Source organism: Macaca nemestrina, chromosome 5 (assembly GCF_043159975.1).
Source record: "Macaca nemestrina isolate mMacNem1 chromosome 5, mMacNem.hap1, whole genome shotgun sequence".
Lineage (NCBI taxonomy): Eukaryota > Metazoa > Chordata > Mammalia > Primates > Cercopithecidae > Macaca > Macaca nemestrina.
Window position 1 is genome coordinate 34012516 of NC_092129.1, and position 24076 is coordinate 34036591.

The 24076-nt window shown below is 36.6% G+C and overlaps 1 protein-coding gene across 7 annotated transcripts in view; it reads left to right on the forward strand.

Annotated features, from left to right (window-relative positions):
- LOC105465590 (laminin subunit alpha 2) overlaps positions 1–24076 on the forward strand; it is a 628094-nt gene that overhangs the window by 448339 nt on the left and 155679 nt on the right. For 6 of the 7 annotated variants that reach the window (XM_071096438.1, XM_071096439.1, XM_071096440.1 and 3 more), the window contains 3 exons: positions 6316–6402; positions 10194–10387; positions 23589–23731. In XM_071096438.1, the coding sequence (XP_070952539.1) occupies positions 6316–6402; positions 10194–10387; positions 23589–23731 (424 nt within the window). The remainder of the gene's footprint in view (positions 1–6315; positions 6403–10193; positions 10388–23588; positions 23732–24076) is intronic. The other variant, XM_071096441.1, reaches the window with a different exon arrangement.

Genomic DNA, 24076 nt, shown 5'->3' on the forward strand with positions numbered 1-24076 from the left:
TTTTTTCTTAAGATGGTCTGAGCTTGGTACCATGGAAACACAGCCCTAACAAGAAACAAAAGCTGGCATATCTTCTTTCAGTGCTGTCTGAAGATTCTGCACTGGTTTATATATTGATGAAAACTGTAGGTGTTTTCATTTACCTTTTTGCCCAGACTACCTGCACTTTCTGTTAAGTGATTTGTAGACTTCAGTAAGGCAGGGCAGTTTTACTCTAAGAATTTGCTTTTGAAAATAATGTATGGCAGTTTGTTCAGAATTAGAATTCTGGACACTTTATCTTGAGTGTTAAAGAGCCACAGAGCAATTCAGACAACGTGATCTTTGCACCTGTACCTACTCACTTTCTTCTTCATCTTCGGCTTTGTATGCATTCTGAAAACATTTCCTGTAAATCATCTCCTTTTCCTTTGAAAGCTCCTCTTTTTTGTTGGCTGGAATCACAAGCCTTTTACAGGTGTCAAATGTAAATTTTTAGGTAAGCTGGATATTGAAGAGGATAATATGCATGGTCTTATTGTTCATCCAGGGACCAAGTAGTAGGGGTATGAAAAATAGTATTATTTTTGTCTTTCTTTCCCTAATTTCTCCTTGATGCCCAGATTTAAACAAGATAATGCTATGTATTTAATTGTTTTAAAAAGTAAGCCATTTGGATTAGAAAATGTAATAACTAATTGATAATTCCCTGGTGATTACACTATAATAAAAGCTACAGGAGATATACAAGAGAAGCATGCCATTTTTTGGAGGAGCTCACTGTAAAACCTGTGTGTTAAGGGGTATCAACTTAAATATAAAGAGAATTCAAAGGCACAAAACACCACACTTAATACCGGAAGCTTCAAGAACATATGAAAAGAAATAGTAGCATGTATAATGGATCTTAAATAATTAATTTAAAGATTTTCACTGGTGGGAATAGTAGGAAATTAAATAGGCAAATGCTTAGAAAATACAAGGGATGTGCAAAACCTAATAAGTAACAGAATTTGGAACATGGAGTTCAGACACAATTTCATAGTCGCAGATGAAAATGAATGGGAGAATAAAGTCCATTTTGTAGAAAACCCTAAATACCAGTCTAAGAAATAGTTATTTAATTTTCTATGTAATAAGGAAACACTACAAGTTTTTATTTTGAAAAAAAGGTTAATATGATTATAGCCACATTTTAGGAAAACTATTATAATAGATTTGAGTATAATGAATTGAAACAGGCAAATGAGAAAAGCATAGAGACCAATTAAAAGGCTAGTATACTCGCGTGGGCAAAAGGTAATTAGAACCAGAAGTAGGTAATAGTAACAAGAATGGAGACAAAGGAATGAATGTGAGAAAATTGTTTAATACAACTCTACAGATTTGAAAACTAATTAGATGTGAGGGGTGAGGGTCCGGGCAGGAGTTGAAGACTGAGGTTTTTAGGCAGGTTGCCCCTGAAAAGGGTGGTGCCATTAACTGAAATAGAGAAACCAGGAGAAAGCTGTTAGAGAAGAAAGATAATTTATGTTTCAAATGGGTTCAGATTGATAGAACATATCTGTCTGAATGGAAATATGCAAATAGCTGCAGGAAATGGAAATCTGAAAATTGTAGGAGCAGATGAAGGAAAAGATATGTTAATAAGTGAATTAAAGTTGGATAAGATTTCCCAGGCTAATGTTATCCAAAGCTAGTATATAGAAAGAAGGAAAGGCAGGACTTCATGTTGGGAAAGAAGAAAAAGGCGAGCCAAGGCAGGGGCAGTCAGAAGAGAGGGAACCCGGGCGGCACTGCCATTGACACCAAGGGAGAGAAGAGCAATGAACAGCATTAGTTGCTGCTTTCACAAGGGAGACCCAGTGAATATGGTGGCAACTGACTATTGTAATTGAGCAAATAAGGGGGCTTGCTGCCTGAAGCACATTGAAGCCAATAACGTTGGCATTGGCTTTGGGGAAAAGAAAAGGTTTATTGCAAAATTGGTCAGCAAGGAGACAAGAGTCAGGTTCAAATCTGTCTCCCTAATTTGGGATATGAGGAAAGTTTCAAGGGATCGGAAGGCAAGGCAAAGGATTTAGAAATGCTGGCTTGGCAAAGTCTGATTGGAGGGCTTCAAATTTGATCACTTGCAGTAAGGTATATTGAGGCAGATTTTAGCCCTAGATCTTCTGGGCCAATGAACCCCTCATTTCCGAAGTAGTGCCAATGTTCAGGTTTTGATTTTGTCCCTGTTTTGTTGGTTCAAGGGGAGGAATAGTTGGTTCCTGGTGGTGTTAGAGGTCACAGTTTTTCTATTGAACATGCCTAGGCTACACGACTTGCAGTTTTTGGCTCTGTTATACCTAAAAGATAACCTGACATTTTGTTATCAATAGGGTAGGCCCAGTTTTGGTTGGTCCTGTGGTTACACTATAAGAATCATTGATGAATTTTGACCATCAATAATGAAAGCAGAATTTTAATTTACAGTTTTAAGAAATTTCAAGAATAAAATGGTAGAATACTACCCTGATTGGTTAGCAGGATCAATAACAGAGTCTGTTTTCATTTTTGTTTCATTGTTGTTTTATGTGATTTGTATAATTTGAGTAAATTTTTATGCAAAAGACACTGAATCAAAATATCAAATTAAAATGGCAAGGTCAGTGACTTTCAAACTTTATTGATTGCAACCACTGTAAGAAACACTTTTTTATATCATAAGCCAGAAACCCACAAAAACTTGTGTGTGTAGATATCTAAATAGATGTATTATATACCATGCTGTTTATTTAATTTTGTTATTTTACATTTTTAGAAAAAAATTTTAGCCAAAACCTACTAAATGGAGTTCATGAGTCACTAATATCACCATCTAAAGCTTGGGACATATTAGGCTAATTAACAAAGTGAAGACCTATAAATGGTGAGAAGAGAATAATTAAAATGTGAAGCAAAGAAACCAGCCAGGGCAAAGAAAACAGGCACTTCTCCTCAAGACATAAAAACAGATTCTGAGGAATAGATGGAGGAGGCCGAGATATCTCAATTTATGACTTCAATCTGTGCAGTCAGTGAGAAATATGGAGGGATGATGAGTGATTACTGACTCATTTCCACGGCATTAGTTCAAGTCCTCATTATCTCTTACCAAAACAAATATGGTAGAAATTTAACTCTTATAACAGAGTGGCAGTGCTCACACACCCTTAGAAGTTTCCAGTGCCTTCCCAAGGAAAGATCAGACTCTTTGAGCATTAGAAACCCTTTGTAATCTGACTGCCTTTCCAGGCTCCATGCCCTCAACACCATTCTATATAATGCCAAGTTTGGCGTTTCTTGCACTTATCTAGACGTCGTTAGCGATCTGCTCTTGCTATTCCGTGAGACAATCCCTGTAAAGTCTAATTTATTTTTAAAGACATTTTTCAAACATTACCTCTGCCACAAAACCTATCCATAGCACAGCGTGTATTTTGTACATTTTATATACAACTAACACATTTTACTATACAGAATTATTTCAATCATTCTTTCAGAAGATGAACATTTACTAAGCATGTACTTCATCCCAACACTATGAATAGATAAAAGATATGTTTCCTGTCCTATATGTGTACATATCTGTCTCTCACATGGAATTGTAAATTCCTTGAAGGTAAACATAATATTTTATTTATTTCTTTATTCAAGAAAAAGTTAATGAGGGCCCAACCCAATGCTAGGCATGGCTCTTCATACTGGGAATATACAAGTGAACAAAACAGCCCGTGTTTCCTAGCCTTCTGGAGCTTATGTTTTTTATGAGAGAGTAAGATAAAGAAGTAGATATATAATCTAATGTCAGGTAATGACAAGTACTACCAGGAGAAACAAAGGAGCCTCAATGAACTTAGAGTGACTAAGGTATGATTTTAGATAAGGTGGTCAATGATCTTCACAAACAGATGAGACTTGTGCAGAAATGTGAATGGTGTGAGTCATGTGAATGCCTGCAGGAAGAACAGTCCCCTCAGAGAAAAACGTCACTGCACTGGCCCAGAGACAGGCCCATGCTTGGCCCATGCTTGGCAGACAACAGGATGCTAGGGTGGTTGGAACAGAGTGAATGAGAAGAGGGTGCTAGGAGATGAAGTCAGCAAAGCTCTAATGAATATCTAAATGTCCTGAAAGCTAAAAATCTTCCAGTGGCAAGAGGTGTCTTGGTACAGGATAATCCAGTGGTGTTATTGATGGAAGCACCAGCAGCATTTGCAGATAGGAGATAAGTGGAGTGTGACAGAGGAGACACGGTTGACACCATGGTTTTTGGCAGAGCAAATGGAAGCATGGAGTGGCCATTGACTGGGATGGGGAAAATTAGGGAAAGATCTGGTGTATTTTTGGAGGGGGAGAAACTTACTTTAAATCTGTGAAGGTAGGCACAATGTTTAGAGCCCTTAGGACTAAGTGAGATCATTTAGAGGAGAGAGGAGAAGGGAGCAGAAATCAGAAAACTGAATTATGAAGCACGTTAAGAGATCAAGGGCATGCCACAGATCCAACAAAGGAAACTGAAAAGGAACAACCAATGAACTGGGATAAAAACCAGAAGGAAATGGTTTCCAGAAGCCCATTTATCTCTGCAGTGTCCATAGGAGATGACAGAGAGAGCAGACTCTGTAAATGTTTAAAATTCTGTTGAGGGGAGTTTGGAATTAGCAGCCATAGGGAAATGTAAAAGATGCTCACCATGAGAAAAGTCCAAGGATTTCTTAGTAGCCCTGCAGACGAAATGAGAATTGAGAGCAGATTAGGGAGTTGTGAACAGAAAGAATAAACTCAAGCTTCAAGTGAGGTGGAATCCCTACTCCCTCCAGAAGACCTTTTATGAGATATAAGGAAACAGTGCAATCTACCATAATATCATAATTTGAAAAAAAAATCAACTATTCAAGAATTACTACATTCCTACATAGTAAACACTTTATTAATTACTTATTTATTGACATTTCATTATTTTACTATAAAAAATGGAATTTAATCTTATTGACTCTTTAGAGTTTCACTGGAAATGTCTAAAATCTGTATAAGAGTGTGTGTGCGCGTGCGCACGTGTGTGTGAGTGCGCATGCACAGATGCACTCAGTATCAGGCTTTAAATGAATGTGCTAAAAACTTGGCAGAGTGTGTCAGTTATAAGTTTGTTTTTTGTGAAGGCAAAAATAAATTTGTTGGATAATGAGTTTGTGAGTAGTAGATCAATTTGTTCACATATTTTGCAAAAGTTAGAGCCTATTACTCATTCACGTACTATTGATGTAATGCATTAGAAGACAGTTAACATTAGGTCCTAATGGCACCTGACCAAAAGGAGCTGTGGGACTGGCCTGTACACCTTATCGCGTGTTCAGCATCAACTGATTTAGTGAAGCAGCGAAAAGGAAAATGGTGTGTGCAGCATTATTGTTCTGCCACAGATACATGTTTTATTTTCCAAGTTTCCAATGCATCACTCAGTTTTATCTAATGGGAATGCCAATGAGAGAAGTTTGTAACAACCCAAAACTGCATGCTAATATAGTTTAGTTTTCAAGTCTTGTGGAGTCTTTTTTTTTTTTTTTTTTATGGAATAAGATCATCGGAAATCCTGAAGCAAGACAGACTGGCTGTGGTCTACCAGCATTGTAGTAAAAACATTGGGGAAGTTGTATAAGACCTAATTATTAGAAAATACCATAAAATAGTCATTTTCATAGAAAAAGCTTTCCCTTTTTTCCTCACTACTAAATCACATTACTTTGTGTTCAAAGTGAAATGTAGAAATGTAGTTTGAAATCTGGATGTAAATTAGAAAAGATATTCTTTTATTCCAAGTGAAACATTTATTCACACTTCATGTCTTGAAGCATTGGTGGCCATTTGGGCAGAGTTTTCAAGAAAAAAAAATTATATAGATTTTATGCCCTTTTTTTAACCTAAAAGATAATAAGTAATAGCTATTCTACTATCAGACAATGTGCATAAATTCTAGTCAGATTTTTCTTTTGATTAGTGGACAATAGGACAATTTTGCTGGACGTTTAGTATATTCATGGCTGTCACATCATTGTTAAATTCCAGAATATTAACATGCCTTGTGTGATGCATTTTTAATTCATCATTTAAACCAAACAATATGTAGTTGTTTACTATTATTAATGGTTTTTCACTGTGATGTCCTACCATTAAATAAGAACTTCAGCTAATTATAAGGATGGCATTTATCACCACTTAAAAGTAGGTCCCAAAACCCTTGATAATGGATAGGAATACTATTTCATAAAATAAATGGATTAAACTTTTTTTGCAATCCTTTTCTTTCTGATTCAGTTTCAGCCCCTCTTGTGTCACAGAAGGCCTTGATGACTACCGCTGCACTGCTTGTCCACGGGGATATGAAGGCCAGTACTGTGAAAGGTACCAACAGCCATGAAACGTACAGAGTAATGATATGTAGGGATTATATGGTAAAAGGTCACAATAGGAAAACATTCATTATTTGAAGAACTTCAATATTTGCATAGTAGTTTAAATTATAATGCTTTCAAAACTACTTGTATATCTTAGAATTTATCCAAAGAAAGTTGTTTATTTCCACCATGTTTAGACTATCTCAAAGATTCCAAACTATTTCACAATTATCTAATTTATGCTTTAGTATATATATATATATATATATAATTTTATATATAAATATATAATTTTGTAAGGACAAATCAATTTTCAAAAGCTTAGCAGTAGTTACTACTAATGAAAAACTGGCTACACTTTTCTTATTTTAATGCACTGGAAAATATTGTCTGGAAGTCACTGCATTCACATCATTGTTCTGAACACTGTGGCACTACACCAGCAAGTGTATACATAACTCAAAATATAAATAATATCAAGAATTTTTAATTAGTACCCAGATAATAAAGTATTTGTTATTCAATTTTTCTTTTCAATAGGCAAACAATATGATTTAAATGTTTTCTCTTACCATATTGCTTATGAAATCTCATAATGCATGTATACAGTGTTAAATTGAATTCTGAATGTAATCCAAATGGTAAATTAAGGAATACAGTTTATTGTCTAAACAAACTCACTGTCTAGAAAGGTTGTAATTAATATCTTCCAGATACATATTTTCTATAAGATCAGTATCCTGGATATTCAAATTTGTCACCACCATTTTTAGTACATTTTAGGTATTATCTCTGATATAACAGAGAGTTACTAATGTTAACTACTAACATTATACACACATGATAATTCTAGCATAATTGCTAGCAGTATAAAAGTTTTATAAAGATTCATAGACTTTGCTCAGTTCCAACAGTTTAGCTATATTCCATTTGCTTCATCTATAATCTCAGGAATCATCAATAGGCCACCTACTTTACACTAATATTGTGACAATAAGTGTGTAAAGGACACTGTTGGTGCCCTGCCTAGGCACCTACACTGAAGCCTTCTCTCCAACAGAAGAGGAAGAAAGGCCTGAGTGCTTACCCCACCTTCCTGCAGTGGCCCATGGCTAACCAGCGTGAGAGTACAAAAGTCCAGCTCTTTGGCCCCTAAGTGGAACAAGTTTTGAGGTCTTATTTTATGCTCCAGAGCATTCCATGGAATCAGGCTAAGACTGGGACATCACCTGAAATCACACCCTTAGAGTTTTTCTTTTCCATGTCCTGCTTCACCCATTCCTTTGCTAGATTCTCCGAAGAACACTTAAATAAGTTTCTTTGCAAATATAAACTAATACTAATTATCAGCGCCCACTTGAGAGTCTTGTTTTATATAGCAAGCAACAGCTTTATTAATCATGGCAATAAGTAACTAAATAATTAGGCTTAACTTTTATAAATCCCAATGCAATTTTTATACATTTGTAAAATATATTTCTAAATAAATCCATATGTGGTAACTCTAAACACAATATCCAATATTTGCATATATATAAAACAGTGGATTCACAATTTTCATGCCAACAGAAATTAGCAGCAATTAAATAACTCACAGCAACACCAAATCTAAAAATATTTCCATTTGTTCTGAAGATATGTACATCATTTAGATATAGATATAGGTGATACAAGTACATACTTGTTAATATCCACCAGGGAGCTTTGGTATTTATGGTTAGACTAATACTTATTTCTTGCAGTAGGATAGTCACCAGTAGGATAGTGACTAAAAGCATTGCTGGGCACCAAAAGGATTATATACAGTAATTCAGGAAAAAAAAAATTTATAGTATAGCTACATTTATACACTGTAGTTACATTTTCTACAAAAGCATGTGTATGGAAAAGGCTAGAAGGGTACACTAAAATAACAATTATAGTGTTAAAGCAGAATGATTCCAGAAAATTTATTTTTAATATCCAGGAGTATTTAATCGATAAAAGCTGTCGGTTTGTATAGCATATAGATGAGCAGGGCCATCCAGTGTCAAATGTGAGTGACTTAAATTGTTTTTCCTGTCCTCAAATGTTGTTATAGCTTTGCATTCATCATCTCTAACATATAAATGATCAGGTTATATGTCTCTGAAAAATTGCTTTATTCAGCTATATTAAACCAAAGTTCTTGGTTAAATTTTTATTGTACCCTTCCAAATAAATTTGTTCCAGTGCTGAGAGCTTCTTAAATCATTTAAATCATCTTTTGACCTGCTCAGACTGATCAGGTTAGGTCTAAAACTGCTTAAATTTCTTGAGTATCCCTGTAATATAGAAACCTCTCCCCATACTTTATTTTCAACACTCTTGTAATAAACTCTTTGAACATTTAATCAATCTTAATCTGCTTGGAATACAATTATTTTACCTGTAAATGTTAAGAAGTCATTCAAGTGGACTTACTTAAATGCTATATTCAGTATTTGTAATCTTTTATTGAAAAGAAAATAATCAAAAACATAAATGTATAAAAGCCTAATGTCACAAATTGTTTTCTTCATGTTTTGCCTTTTCTAACCAGCACAGGATGAATTAACTTTCACAGTCAGCCATGCAGATTTCACAGTCTCAGGCAGTTAAAGATGGTCTATGATTATCTTGCTAGTATTTATAGTTGCTGGCTCCAGTCCCCTACTGTCTCTCAACTTCCTCACATACTTGCCTGTTCAACAAAAATTCTAACTGTTGGTTATATTTACACTGACCATATATATAACTTGTTGTCCAATCTGAGACACTATATTAAAAACAGGAAGTGTTTTTAGCAATTAAGCCACAACAACAGGTAGTATGAAATTGTCCTGGGCGAACCGCAATGTATGGCCCTGCTAGCATTGTGCAAAGTTACCAAACTTCCAGTGTCTTAACCCCGAGTGGAATACACTTAGGTGAATGGATGCATAGGTAGGTGGAAGAGTCAATTAATGGACTGCATTTAGGGTTCATCCAGTTGGATTCTCTTTCTAATTTTCCAAATCAGTGTTATATATTTTGTTTGCATATCATTAACCCAATTCCACAGATACACATGAAAAATCCATCTTGAGGAAGATGTGGTAAAAAGAAAAGATGAATAAAATTAAACAGAAAATCTGAGTAGCCTATTGCCACTTAACTTGCCTCTTTTGCCTCATTAGTAAAATTAATGCATTGTATTATTTGGTTATTTTGAGCTCTGAAATTCATGAGTATAGGAAAGCCCAGAAGTCAATATAGAATTGTATTCATCTCTAATTGTAGAAGAGGACTTAACAAAAAAGTTTATGATCTAGAGCAGTGACAGACAAACTATGGTCCACAGGCCAAATTTGGCCTATTTCTGATTCTGTATGGCACTCAGTTAAGAACTGTTGTTACAGGTCAGCATTTACAATCAATTTGATGATAGCAGGCACTAAATTATAACCCAAATGAAGGATAATTTCAAACCTCAGGAAGAATCCAATTCTTCTCATTAGTAGCCTGATATTATAAAGTAATTTGACTTATTATTGTTATTATTATTATTACGTTTTCAATTCCGTCAACAACAACAGCAGAATGCTTTAGAATTTTATTTCTTTTTCACGGCATAATCTTGCTTTTCCCTATGTCCTGCAAAGTCTACTATTTACTATCTGGCCCTTTACAGGAAAAGTTAACTGACTTATGGACTCTTGCTATCAGTTTTGTTTCATCAAAACAAAAGACCACCCACACAACAATGTGGAGATGTGACTTGCTATTAACCTCTTTTGCTTTGTCACTGTTTCAATTCAGGTGTGCCCCTGGCTATACTGGCAGTCCAAGCAGCCCTGGAGGCTCCTGCCAAGAATGTGAGTGTGATCCCTATGGCTCACTGCCTGTGCCCTGTGACCCTGTCACAGGAATCTGCACGTGCCGACCCGGAGCCACGGGAAGGAAGTGTGACGGCTGCAAGCACTGGCATGCACGCGAGGGCTGGGAGTGTGTTTGTACGTATACTAACTTCGCGGTTAGTTTTGGAGGCCTCGATTCCATTTCTGTCTCATTTCCAATGAGAAAGACTGACTCCCTCTACCTCCCTTTTTTTTTTTTTTTTTTTTTTTGCAATAACTAGTTCTACTCTTCATTCTTTCTGACACTATCTATCCACCTTCTGCTGTTCACCTGCTGACTTCGTGTCCATCCTGCTGAGCTAAGAACAGCTGAGAAAATCCTCAGTGTGCTTTACTCAGTTCATTGAAAGACCTACAGTGAAGCTCCTGGAGGCATTTTATTTGATTTGTCCATCTCAGGGTTTCCAGTTTCGCCTCAAGTTGGCATTGCCTTTGTGACAGATTAAAGATCTGAGTATATTAAAAATTTTAGAATCCTCCTGAATTTGTAATCGACTGGACAGATACTTTAAGCCTTGAATGACAACTGACGTTTCTTTTCCCAGCTTTTATGAAAACCCTTGGGGATACTGCTTCATAATTTTCTCTTGAACTACAAAACTCGTAAGCAGTAACAATGAAGTCAAGTATTTTTACTCATGTACAATAAGTGGAGAGTAGTTTGCTCTCTTGCTGTCTGTCTTTTTTCTTACTGATTCTGGATTTGGTAGTGCCATATTGAAAGTACATTGAAATCAGTAGTTAAATATAATTCTTAGATCTTGCATACATTCAAATCCAAAATAGGTTATTTATAAATTTAAGGAAGGAATGCTGTTCTATAGTATTCTTTTCTTAAGGAATTTATTTTAACACCTTTTCTTTCAACATTTACCTATTTTAATGATGTTTGTGCATGTCAACATTTCTTGTTTTAGCATGTTGTTTGTGTCTAAATTGTAATAGTATCTTAAATAGAAGAATTTTTGTTTATGTTCTAGTTTAGTAAGAGTTAACCTCAGAAGCTAAGGCTGTATTAAAAAATACACCAAAAAGTTAAGACTGGGTGTTGTTTGGGAAAATAGATATTAAAATCATTTTTTCTTCGTATTTTAACCATCTTTAATGAAAATGTATTACACTGAAAATAAATGTGAAGGTAGGTGAGAGGGGAGAGATTAAATGTACTGTCAAATACATTTATATTGTCATATTTAGTTGTTAGTATATCCACACTCATTCTTCCCAAGTATAATGATATATTTTAATGATAATTAAAGAAGTAGACTACCAAAGTATTTTATAATATTGCTTTCAAGTTAAATAAATCATTAACTTGCACATAATTAACTAGATAATATATAGATATTCTTAATGTAAACATGAAACAGTCCTTGAATTATTAATCATCACTTTTATTAATTATCCAGAAGCAAACTTAAAATAAAAAGATCACATTAATGTTAAGCACAAAAATTAAACAATAGCACATTAAAATCTGGGGAAGATAATATAATGGGATTTTTGGGGAACATTTCTTTTAAGGAGAACTGGCATTCTGCCCATCAACAACAATGGCTTTAAGTTTTCACTGTTATTGTTGATGATCAATACTTTTTGAACATTTTGAATACATTTATCATTAGAAATCTTAACTCATCTTCTCCCTGTCGCATATGCAGGTTTCTAATTTCCACTTGTCCCATGTGATATTAACAAAAGGGCCAAACCTCCAGCTACAAAGCTAAACCAGTTTTATTTTATTTTATTTTATTTTTTGAGACGGAGTCTCGCTTTGTCGCCCAGGCTGGAGTGCGGTGGTGCGATCTTGGCTCACTGCAAGCTCCACCTCCCGGGTTCCCGCCATTCTCCTGCCTCAGCCTCCCGAGTAGCTGGGACTACAGGCGCCTGCCACCACTCCCGGCTAATTTTTTTGTATTTTTTAGTAGAGATGGGGTTTCGCCGTGTTAGCCAGGATGGTCTCGATCTCCTGACCTCGTGATCCGCTCGCCTCGGCCTCCCAAAGTGCTGGGATTACAGGCGTGAGCCACTGTGCCCGGCCTAAACCAGTTTTATAATGCCTATTTGCTTTATTCTTGCCCCATGAGGAAATGTATTTGCAGGGGTTACACATGATATTTAATTCAGTTGCTAGACTGGAAGTGTTTATATTCTTTTGGAGGGTTAAATAATAGCAATTTTTCTTCCAGAAAAAAATATTAAATTATAGGATTGTTTTTGATATCTAGACCCTTTTGCTAAAGCACAATTAATTATCTTATAATTATGCTGTATAGATTTTCCATATACTGCTCTTAAGCATTAGTGATTTCCACTTACTTCTAGGAATGTTTTCTCTTCACCTTTCATGAAGCTAACTCGAAGAATTGTTACACAGAGTATCTTTAGACTTTTCATGTTTTCTTTTCTTCTAAAATTTCTCCAGTTATGGAAAAATGTGCCATGATTCTATGATCTTGGCCTTTCCCAGGATTCAGTTTCTACTTCTACTCCTAGTTTTGAAATGAGATAAAAGAAGACACAAGTGAGGATGTAATTCTGACTTATTCTCAATTCTCCTTTTAATATATTTCTGTATCCTTAAGCTAAATTAGTGTGAGAGATCAAAAAATGGGTTCATCTTGTGTGTTTGATCTGCAGGGCTTGTTTTAGCACCTGTGGTCGTGGTGGACTTGTCTAAGGCCTGGGGGTGAGAGTAAGGGAGGTAGCTTGGCTCAAGCAAGAGAATTTAGATGTAGTAAGAGAAATGTCTGCAGTGCTTGTTGTTAATATGGTACTGACTACAGAAAATAAACTTTCTCCTATTACTTAGAATAAGTAAACAGTTTAGTAGCATGTATTGTACAAGAGTTAATTTTGCTCCCTTTAGTTACTTCTCTGGGAAATATAATTTAGACTGATCCACACCATAGATTTGTGTATTTCAAAAAAAGAAAGAGAGAAATGCATGATAAATGACCTAAGCCTGATCATTGCATGATCTCAGGTAATTTGCTTATTAGTGAAAGGAATCTATACACTCACTATAAATATAGATTAGGCTCTTATTTCACAAAGGATATAAAATTCTGCTGAAGAGATCAGGCAAAACAAAGCCAATGCAGGAACTGTGAAAGGACTTCTCTTGGACACCTTGGTCCTTAAAATACTTACAGCTTCCAGGGACAGCTGCCAGTGACCAGGCCTGGATTTTGCTGGATCCAAAATGGAATTTTTTTTGCAGCACACAGGCCTTTTATATGTGGATTTTAACTACTATCATGAAGAATTTATACGAATAATCTGTGTCCACATTAGGAACTATTTAGACATCACAGTCTTTCAAAGTTAGTGACCTAAATTCAGCCCCACCAAGCAGAGTCAGTTCCTGGGCCTAACTCAGCAATGTATTCACCTTCAAATTCCAGACATTCTCTACAGTCCCTTTTACCACACAGGGTTCATCATAATAGTAACTTTATTTAAAGGCTCACCTTGACTGAGAACTTGCCATTTTCCCAGCACTATATTAAGCATTTCACATGTGGTTCTTTTCATTCTTGTAACATTCCTGTTCCTTATCATCCCCACTGTGTGATAAGAACACTTGAATTTAGGTAGGTTAAGTCATTTTCTCAGTGACTTTTCAGTAGATCTGTGATTTGAGCATGGGTCAGTCTTACAAATCTTATTTTCGTAACCTCTGTGCTGGCTACTGATAAACAGAGAAAGCAAACGTGGTTTAGCCAATATATTCAACAGTAATGAATTCAGCCTGCTTCCGTTTTAGAGACCATTCTACCTCGATTAAAAATAAATATAAAATGAGGTAAAATTACAAAATGAGAAATTTTAAGTATATATAACTCGATACTGACATTTATTTTCTTCTAACCTTTGAGACTCCTCTAAGATTTAAAACATTATGGCATTTATGGTAGATTGGTTTTCATCAGAGATGGTCAAGTAGAGAGTGTCTTCTATGCAGAAGAAGAGACACTAGCTGGATGCCCAGATTAACTTCACAGCCTCTTTTTATTCTAAAAGGAATTATTTGGGACAGCTTTACAATGTTATGTATGTTGGTGAGTTCTGAACAGATATTTTATTAATTTCCCAAATTAAGACTTCTTCTTAATAAGTTAATACAAATCCATCCTCCTCTTTCAACTCTCGTTCATAGTTCACATGTCATTTTATAAAATGAGAACAACTAACCTGCCTTCAAGGAACTTAAAAATGAACGAAGAAGCCATTATTTGCTTAGCAGTAAAGTTTAGTATTTTGAAACACAAAACTTGGATTTGTTCATATCCTATTTTCTGTAAACTCATATAATTAACACAGAATAACTCATGTGATGTTTAAAATAGATTATGAGTGGCATAGTAAAATATATTACTCTCCTAGAGAACAGAAATTAAAATTAGTATCTGTTGGCAAGATATTACTTCATAAAAATTGCCTGAAATAACATTTTATAAATATCAAATTGATGTTGCCTATTTTTAATCACTGCATAGTGAGGTATTTGGGATATATCAAATTTTATTATTTACAGTAACAATTTACTTAAATTCTAACATACATTTATTTAAAATAAAACATACACTTTGCTTGCCAATTTGTAAAAGTGATCACAAAGTATGTTTTCCACTTGCAGCCTGAGATTAACCTAGATAAATGTGATAATTTACCTTAACTCTGTAAAATAGGCAACTTCCAACCATTTGGTGAAACCTGAAGTCTGAAGTTTTATCCTACCTTGACCTACAAAAATGTAATCAACACTGTTGTTTTTAATAGCCAGTTGCCACCAAAGATCTGATCACAATAATGCAGAGACCATTATATATTATCACTAGAACACTATTTTACATTTATAATAAAAAATGATTAATAATGGCAGTTATGGCTCCCTATACATGGGAGCAGAAACAAAATAAAATGTGGTTATCACTGTAGTGAAAACAGGACTTTCTATTCTAAAAGATGATGATAAACATCAGTTGATCTCCAGATGCTGATTATTGATCTAACACTTTGCTTGTTGTACCTCCTAAATGTCATCCTCTCTCTGTTCCTCCTCACTGCTCAAGTAAGCTCTTATTTGGAAGGACAGTATGTATGATATAGTTTTCTATAAGTCTAAGCTGTGACATGTTGTTCACATCCAGGTGTTAGGCAATCTATAAAACATTTTCTCTTCACCTTGTCTGCACCTTCTACTCATTTGTTGTGTTAGTAAAAGATATTTGAATTTCTTGTTGTCAACCTTAGCAATGGTCTAGGCTAACAGTGTGTGGAATGGCAACTATCACTGTGATTCTAGATGATTTTCCTAGTTGTTAGAGATCCGTCTCAGTGGTTTGTATATCATTGAGGAAGCTGCTCTGTTAGCTGATTAAGGACTTGCGCATTTGAATTGTCATATAGAGACAGCTGATGACTGTTGCCTTTGTTTTCAGCAAGTTTTATTTTAAGAGTAAACTAAACTCTATTTTGATTGCAATTTCCACCCTGGCAAGGCCCAGGAGGTTTTACTGACCTTAAAAGACAAACTAAAATCACCTAATCTTAAAGTTGGAAGAAGTAAGTAAACTAGTCTAGCCTTCTCTTTTTTCTGTGACGTCCACAAAACAGACAGTATCCTAATGCAAGGAAGCATGGCGTTATGAAGTGGCTACAGAAGGTTTGAATCCTAGCTTGCAATTTGTGTGACATTATTTAATTTCCTAAACCTCATTTTCATCATCTGTAAAATGGATATAAAATACTACATACATGTATGTTAAGTATCTAAGCATAATAGGTGCTCAATAAATTCTAGGCATTGTTATCATCAGTTATTAGGTAACCATTTTTTTCCCCAGAGACCTGATGTTTTGTGCAACTCATCAGTTTCTGATGAAATATTTTCTTTATTTTAGGCTGACTTTCCGTTTCCAGTTATTATCTCTAATTCTAGGCTCTTCAAGTCACTGAAAACCCCTTTTATGGCCACCTTACATTCCTCCTGTCTTTAAGCCCTTCGCATGCATTATTTATAGATTCATAAGCACCCTGGTTGTGACTATTTTTCTCATCTGTAAAATGAGGATACGAATAGTATTTACCTCACAGAATTGCTGTAAATATTAAGTGAGATAATGATGGCAAAATATAATACATTGCCTGTCATGTAGTGACTGTTGTGTAGATAAAAACTATTATCTCATTATTATTTATAGGACTTTCAAAGTTTCCATTAGTGTTTTGAACAGTTATACCATCTTTGAACCACACTGAACTTGTTTTCCTATGTATTATATATATAATTTGATTTAATATCTATAAAACACATATCATATCATTATTTAATATACAAAATCATATATATAAAACATGTACATATAAAACACATATATCATAAAACATATATAAAAAACATAAATATCATTACTTGGTACGTCAGCAAATTCATCAGTCTCAACTGAAGTCTACTGCTTTCCTCTCTATTCAAAGAAATGACAGGTTTAAAGGCCTTCTTAATGACTCTGGAATCAAATATTTATTTTAGAAGATATTTATTTTAAAATAGAATAACTAAGTACATTTTAATAAGCCATAAATATATGCTAATGTAAAAGTTTCTTTTTGAAGATGATAAGGGGAAGTGAGAAACATAAAATTCAGATCCAGGGAACCATCAATGGCATTCATCTGGAAGAGTTAATTTAAAATACACACATTAACACATAATTTTATCTTTTGTTAAAAACATGTCTTTATTCATTTTATTCCTATTTGATTAGAGCAGAGAATTTATGTATCTCTACCTAAAATTGGTTAATAGTTTTGGCCGTTTCAAAAATACTCAGTGTCCTCATTTTAGCTTCAGCTTCTTTGGTTTGGATGCAGTGTGTGATTTCTTTTTTGACAGTAAGCCAGCAGCTATTATGCATGGGGAATCCTGGTAGAAATGCAGTATTTTGTACTAATTGCTAACCGAAAGATCTGTAATACTGGCTGCATGATTTGCCCCTTACATGTGCCCAGCTATAACAATCTGAATTTAGTACTGCATTTGTTAATATTAGACACAAATTTATCCTGACACTTTTATAGGCAAAGCCTCGGAAACATTTAGTCATGTAAAATATAATCACGGTCTTGAAATATTTGCTTTTGCTCCTCTGCATTTTAGGCAGGATTTCACTTTGTAACCTTATCAGTATTGCTGAATTTGGAGAATGGTTTGGAAAGGTTCTTTGAGGTCCCGACTGTAAGATAGGTGTTAATTTACACTGAGCTGTTACTGCACTTTGTCAAAGAACAGTTGTTTACACAATGTGAATAGTCCATGTCTCTACATACTCTTCAGATCTTCCCTATTATAGTGAATTAAATTTGGTTTTAATTTGCATTCCATTTCCAATGTTTGTTGCCAGACACTTTGGACTTTTTGAGGGCAAATAAAAATAGCTTCTGGTGTAAGCGAAATATTTTGTGTCCGAGTAAAATAGCAAACCATTAGGTAAAGGACACTTTTCCCCATGTGTTTACCTTATAACTTCATGAGCTAGACTTGTACAGAAGCTTTGAAAAAACCCCCATGGCTGTCATATTCATAAGTCTCTCTGACCCATTCAGACAGATGTTAGTATATTACTTGGAGCATACTATAAAACTTACCTTTCACTTATGGAAATGTGCTTGTACTTTGTTCCCCAAAAAGCAAATACAGAGACCATAAGACATGGGATAATAATAGACCTTTGGACACAGAAACATAAAACGGAATGTATGAGCCCTTGAAAGAGCAATTAAATACATTTTCATTTCAACAACTGAAGATGAGGAACCAAAACAGATGGGCAGGGGATAGAATAAATGAGAGAAAAATCAGTATTCATCATGCCTCTTGGCATTCTAGTACACCAATTTACTCCATAGCATATTACAGTAGGTCAGCTCTAGTTCTGCAGTCCAGTCCCTGGTTTATTCTTGTATGAGGTAAAAATTGAGAAAACTATAGGTACTTTCCCTGGCAATTTCTGGAACCACCTAGTAAAGAGTATCTAACCATGCTATTATCAACAAACTGATTCAATTCCTTCTTGGATATAGGTAGGTTATATATTATTAAATAAATTAAAGAATAATTTAGTGTTTGCTATTAAAGGCACACGCTACCCTAAAAAGCATGGTGAAACATCTTATTATCGTTATCAAGTATCTTTCAAGATCTTGTAGGTGAAAAATGAGCAAATTGCTTGCTTACGTCCTGGGAACATCTGCCCAAAATACATCTTCACTAGAGGTGAAATGGAACTTTTAAAACAATGATTAACTTGGGCTCAGTGTGAAAAGAACCTTCCTATTTTTCATAATTCCTAATAAAATTGTAATTGTTACCAATGCTGTTTTTAACCTATTAATTGCAGTTGAAAGTCTCTGATCTGAATCACATGTGCAAACCTTGAATAAGTGTATCCGTTATTGATTGTATCAGTTATACATTCCAAAAGTTTAGTAGCTTAAAACAACAAGGACGTACACTCTCATGATTCTGAAGGTTGGCAATTTGGGCTGAGCTCAGTTGGACAGATCTTCCACTGTCATGCCTAGGGGTTGCCAGATGGCGTCAAGCCCAAGTTGGGGCCTCAACTGCCCTTTCCTCTCTCACGTTGCCTCCCTTCCCCAAGGAGGCTAACCTGGGATTGTTCTGAAGGCAGCAGGGGTCCAAGAGTGTGAAAGCAGAAACTGCAAAATTCAATATGCTCCTCTGCCACTTTCTGTCCGTCAGAGTATGCTGCAAAGCCAACCCAGATTCCAGGGGAAGGGAAGTAGACTTCACCTCTTAATGGGAGGTGCAGCAAAGAAGTATTAACAATAACCTTTTTTTTTTTTCTTTTTTTTGAGATGGGGTCTCACTCTGTCACCCAGGCTGGAGTGCAGTGGCACAATCTAGGCTCACTGCAGCCGGATTCAAGTGATACTCCTCCCTCAGCCTCCCGCGTAGCTGGGACTATAGGCACATGCCACCATGCCTGGCTAATTTTTGTATTTTTAGTAGAGACGGGGTTTCACCATGTTGGCCCGGCTGGTCTCAAACTTCTGAACTCAAGTGATCTATCTGCCTGTGTCAAGCCTCCCAAATCCTGCTTGGATTACAGGCCTGAGCCACCACACCCAGCCAATAGTAACCATTTTTAATTCTCCCCAGAAATGAGCATCGCTTGATCTGTCAGTCGTGGTGTTGTTTCTTTCCTCCTAAAGTTCTGTGCTGATTTTCTTCCCCTCCATCTCTCCATTACAACATCCCTTTCCTGAGTCAAAACTGAATTCCTTCAGGCAGGCATCTGAATAGTCATTCTTATTGATCGGACAATCTCTGCCTCTGCAATCACAAGATAGTTCTCTTTCTCTCTCTAAACCATGGTTTTTAATGTATTCTCCTGTTCTTCACACATCTGTGAGGTTTTCTAGCTTGTTCTCACATTCAGAAGTTTTCTGTTCGGCCAACCCCAACCTTGTCCCTTTTCCTTCTTCCCCTCTCTCTTCTCTCCTAACATTCTACCTCCCTGATCTCACTACATCATGTACTTGGGCACACATCATGCTCAAACATTAACCCCTGCCATTCTCTTTGTCCAAAATGTTTTGATGCCCTTCTTTCACAAAAATATTAGCCCACAAATATTTATTGAATGTTAACTGTGTAAAACACCCTTTCCTAGGCACCATAACCAAGGTGTTTAAGGTCCCTTCTTTAATGAGGGAGAAAGAATATATAAATAAATAAAGTAATAAGGTAGCCCAAACAGGTATGAGTGTTAAGAAAGCAAAGGAAATGCAGTAGTGACTGGTGCAGGGTATGGGGCAGGCGGTGGTGGGGAGTTTCAGGTAACAGTAATTTTAGAATCATCAGGGACTTTCCCTCTGAAAAAGTGACACTTGAACTCTTGACTTGAACACCCAGGAACCAGGTGAGAGAAGACCAAGGGAGAAGAATTCTAGGTAGAGAAGACAGCAAGCAAAAGGACCTCTTCCAAATCCTTGCTCCCTTGAAGATTGAGCATCCCTGTAATTTATCACCTGGTTCAGTGGTTTTACCCTTTGGCTACATGGTTTTTCAAATACTGGAATATTTTAAAAATACAGTGCTCACGCCTGTAATCCCAGCATGCTGGGAAGCTGAGGTGGGAGGATCACTTGAGGCCAGGAATCTGACACCAGCCAGGGCAACACAGCAAGACCCCATCTCTACATTTAAAAAAAAAAAATAGCTGGATGTGGTGGCATATGCCTGTAGTCGCAGTCACTCGGGAGGCTGAGGCAGGAGGATCACCTGAGCCCAGGACTTTGAGGCTGCAGTAAGTCATGATCACACCACTGTACTCCAGCATGGGTGGCAGAGCAAGACCCTGTCTCAGAAAAAAAAAATAAAAGTAGAAATACTGAAGCTTAGACCTTACCACAGACCCATCAAATCACATTCTGTGGTGGTGAGGAGGGAAAGAGCCCAGATATCTGTATTTTATAAATCCTTATGTGATTCCAATGGGCAGCCAAAGTGAGAACCACTGATCCACACCAATGTTTGTCACATTCTAATGTGCAGAGATAACGTGGGACCTTTCTAAAGTGCAGATTCTGATTTCCTAGATCTGGGGTAGAGCCCGATTATACATTTCTGATAAGCTTCCAAATCGTGCCAAAACTGCTGGTCTGATTGCTACTCAGAGTGTGGTTCACAGACCAGCAGTATCAGTATCATATTCTCAATCAGAGACTAAGAGAAACCAGGTGATCAAATCACCTCCTGATTCAGAAACACTGGGGGGGGGGGGGGTGTGACCTAGCCCTCTGGGATTTCTAAAAGTCCTACAGGTGTTGAGGCCCACTAAAGCTTGAGAATCAGACTGTGGATCTTGGTGTTTAGACACAGTCAATTCGGCACTTAATTGAGTTCTATGTTGTGTTTTCTGTAACTGTTTAATATAGACAGGTCTGTTGAAGGTTGCATTGAACGGGGCTACAAAGCCAAAACAATCTTTTCCTTTTACTTGGTTTCCATGCAGTGCAAATTCTGTTTCATTCTGGCTAGGAGAAGAGTAATAGATACAGCCCTAGTTCCAGACTTCTGCTCTTGCCTCCAAAGCCTCTGTGTTCACTCAGCTTGTGAAGCATCAGGAGCTTGCAAAGCCCCTGCAGGTGATGCTCTGCAGTTGCAGGTGTCACCTGCAAGGAGCTGATTTATTAAAAGCCCTGCCAGGGCAGTTTAATCCCTGTGAAGTGATATTGTAACTCACCTCTAGCTGCTGTCCTATCAAAAAATCACCCTCCATCCTCCTTCTCTTTGTTTACAAGCACCAGTTAATGGTTTTCTCTCCATTAAGCAGCTCAGGGGACTGCTATTTAGAGAACTAATTGAATTCTTGCCAAGTTTGGGCATGATCCAGAGCTACTCCAATTCTCATATTTTCCATGCTATGTATTTTCCCCTATTCTAACATGTATATAGAGTTGATACCTCTATCTGCAGAATGTAAGAAATTATAACTGTACACATGAGAGTATATTATAAATGCGGTAGTTCCTGCTCCTTGGCATGAAGAAACACCTTATTACTCTGCAGTGCAAAACTAAAAATATGCATGTTTTCAAATCTGCCAAAAGAATCAATATATGTTAATTTTGGAAATTATACTACTATTTATGAGATCTATTCCATAATGAAGCGTCAATAATCCATTTGTCTCTCTACCAATTCTACCACCAATCCCGGCCGCTACCACCAAATTAGAATAGTACCTCTTTGACGGCCAAAATATTATAGTGAGTGCATTAGTCCATTCTCGTTATAAAGAAATGCCTGAGACTGGGTAATTTGTAAAGAAAAGAGGTTTAATTGGCTCATGGTTCCATCAGGCTGTACAGGAAGCATGGCTGGGGTGGCTTCAGGGAACTTTCACTCATGGCAGAAGGCAAAGCCGAAGCAGGCATCTTCACACAGCCAGAGCAGGACGACGTGGGGACTGGAGGTGGCACACACTTTTAAATAACCAAGTCTCATGAGAACTCTGTCATGAGAACAGCACTAGGGGACTGGTGCTAAGCCATGAAAACCACTCCAGTGATTCAATACCTCCCACCAGGCCCCATATCCAGTATTGGGGATTACACTTCAACATGAGATTTGGATGGGGACACAGATCCAAACCATATCTGGTAGAATATTAGCATTCTTGGCTACTTAAAGAATACACTTTTTCTGGCCTTTAGCAATTATTTCTCTATAAGACCGAAAGAGGTTAATCATCAAAGTAGGGATTTGGGACTGCATCTAATCATGCGTGGTCATAGACTGAAGAGATAAAGAGGAAGAGTTGGCAAATAAATAAGTCCATAAATATTATCATAAGAAAAAAAAACACTAATTACAGAAATAAAAGTTATTTTTCTTTTGAGGTTTTTTTTTTTTTTTTTTTTTTGAGATGGAGTCTTGCTTTGTCGCCCAGGCTGGAGTACATTGGCACGATCTTGGCTCACTGCAAGTTCCACCTCCCAGGTTCACGCCGTTCCCCTGCCTCAGCCTTCCAGGTAGCTGAGACTACAGGCGCCCGCCACCACGCCCGGCTAATTTTTGTATGTTTGGTAGAGACAGGGTCTCACCATGTTGGTCAGGCTGGTCTTGAACTCCTGACCTCAGGTGATCCACCCGCCTCGGCCTCTCAAAGTGCTGGGATTACAGTTGTGAGTCACCACTCCCGGCCTTCTTTAGACTTTTTTTTTTTTTTAATTATTCTACTTAGTAGATACCAAGCCAAAAATTTATATACTTTTTGAATGTGTAATACATAAAGCACATGGATGTCAAATTACTATGATTTTCTCCAGTGCAATCTAATGTAACACCGCACATTTAGACTCTGGAGCACGTTTTATTCCCTGTGGAAAGGTTCCTTTAGATTGCTCGGGTAGGGATTTAGGGGGTATTTTTAATGTTATATTCGATACCTTGAAGGAAATCTTCAATGCTTGTGCAATACACTTTTTCTTTCCAAATCTGTTTGCTCCTCCTCTTTGGTCCCTCAGTTTATATTATCGCCTCTATTTCAGGTTCTGGGTGACATGCATATCTGTTCTTTTGTTGTTGTTCTTATCTTTTTTCAACCATCATCCATTTGATAACATTAATATTCTGAGATGAGTAGCTTCCTCTTCCATGGAATTATTCTTGGACCATAAAATATTTCATAGCTGAATTCTTTGAACATCTGCCTGGGATGTTTAGCAGAAGTAACTACTCTTTGTCGCTTCTATTTCACAGTCTGTGGAGATGAGTGCACCGGCCTTCTTCTCGGTGACTTGGCTCGCCTGGAGCAGATGGTCATGAGCATCAACCTCACTGGTCCGCTGCCTGCGCCATATAAAATGCTGTATGGTCTTGAAAATATGACTCAGGAGCTAAAGGTAGGTTGGTACAGTCACAAGCAAGGGCCAGGGACAAGGTGACAGAAGCTTCACAAGCGATATTGGCCATAATTGGTAAATGTTCTTCCCACAGCTCCAAATCAAGGGACACAGCTGTTAAGGAAATTCAGAGACTTTCTTAACCAGTGTTTTTCAAACTCAAGAACTATAATATACAGATTTCTATTAAGGGAAAAGAGTCTCATGTACTCCCCAGTGTCTGGCCTAAATCAGTTTTATTATGTCACTTAAATATGTGCAAACATAAAATCAGGTATGAACTCTTTATACTTATAGCTCTATAAAATTAAAACAAATTAATCCTTACGAAACCAATAAAATTCA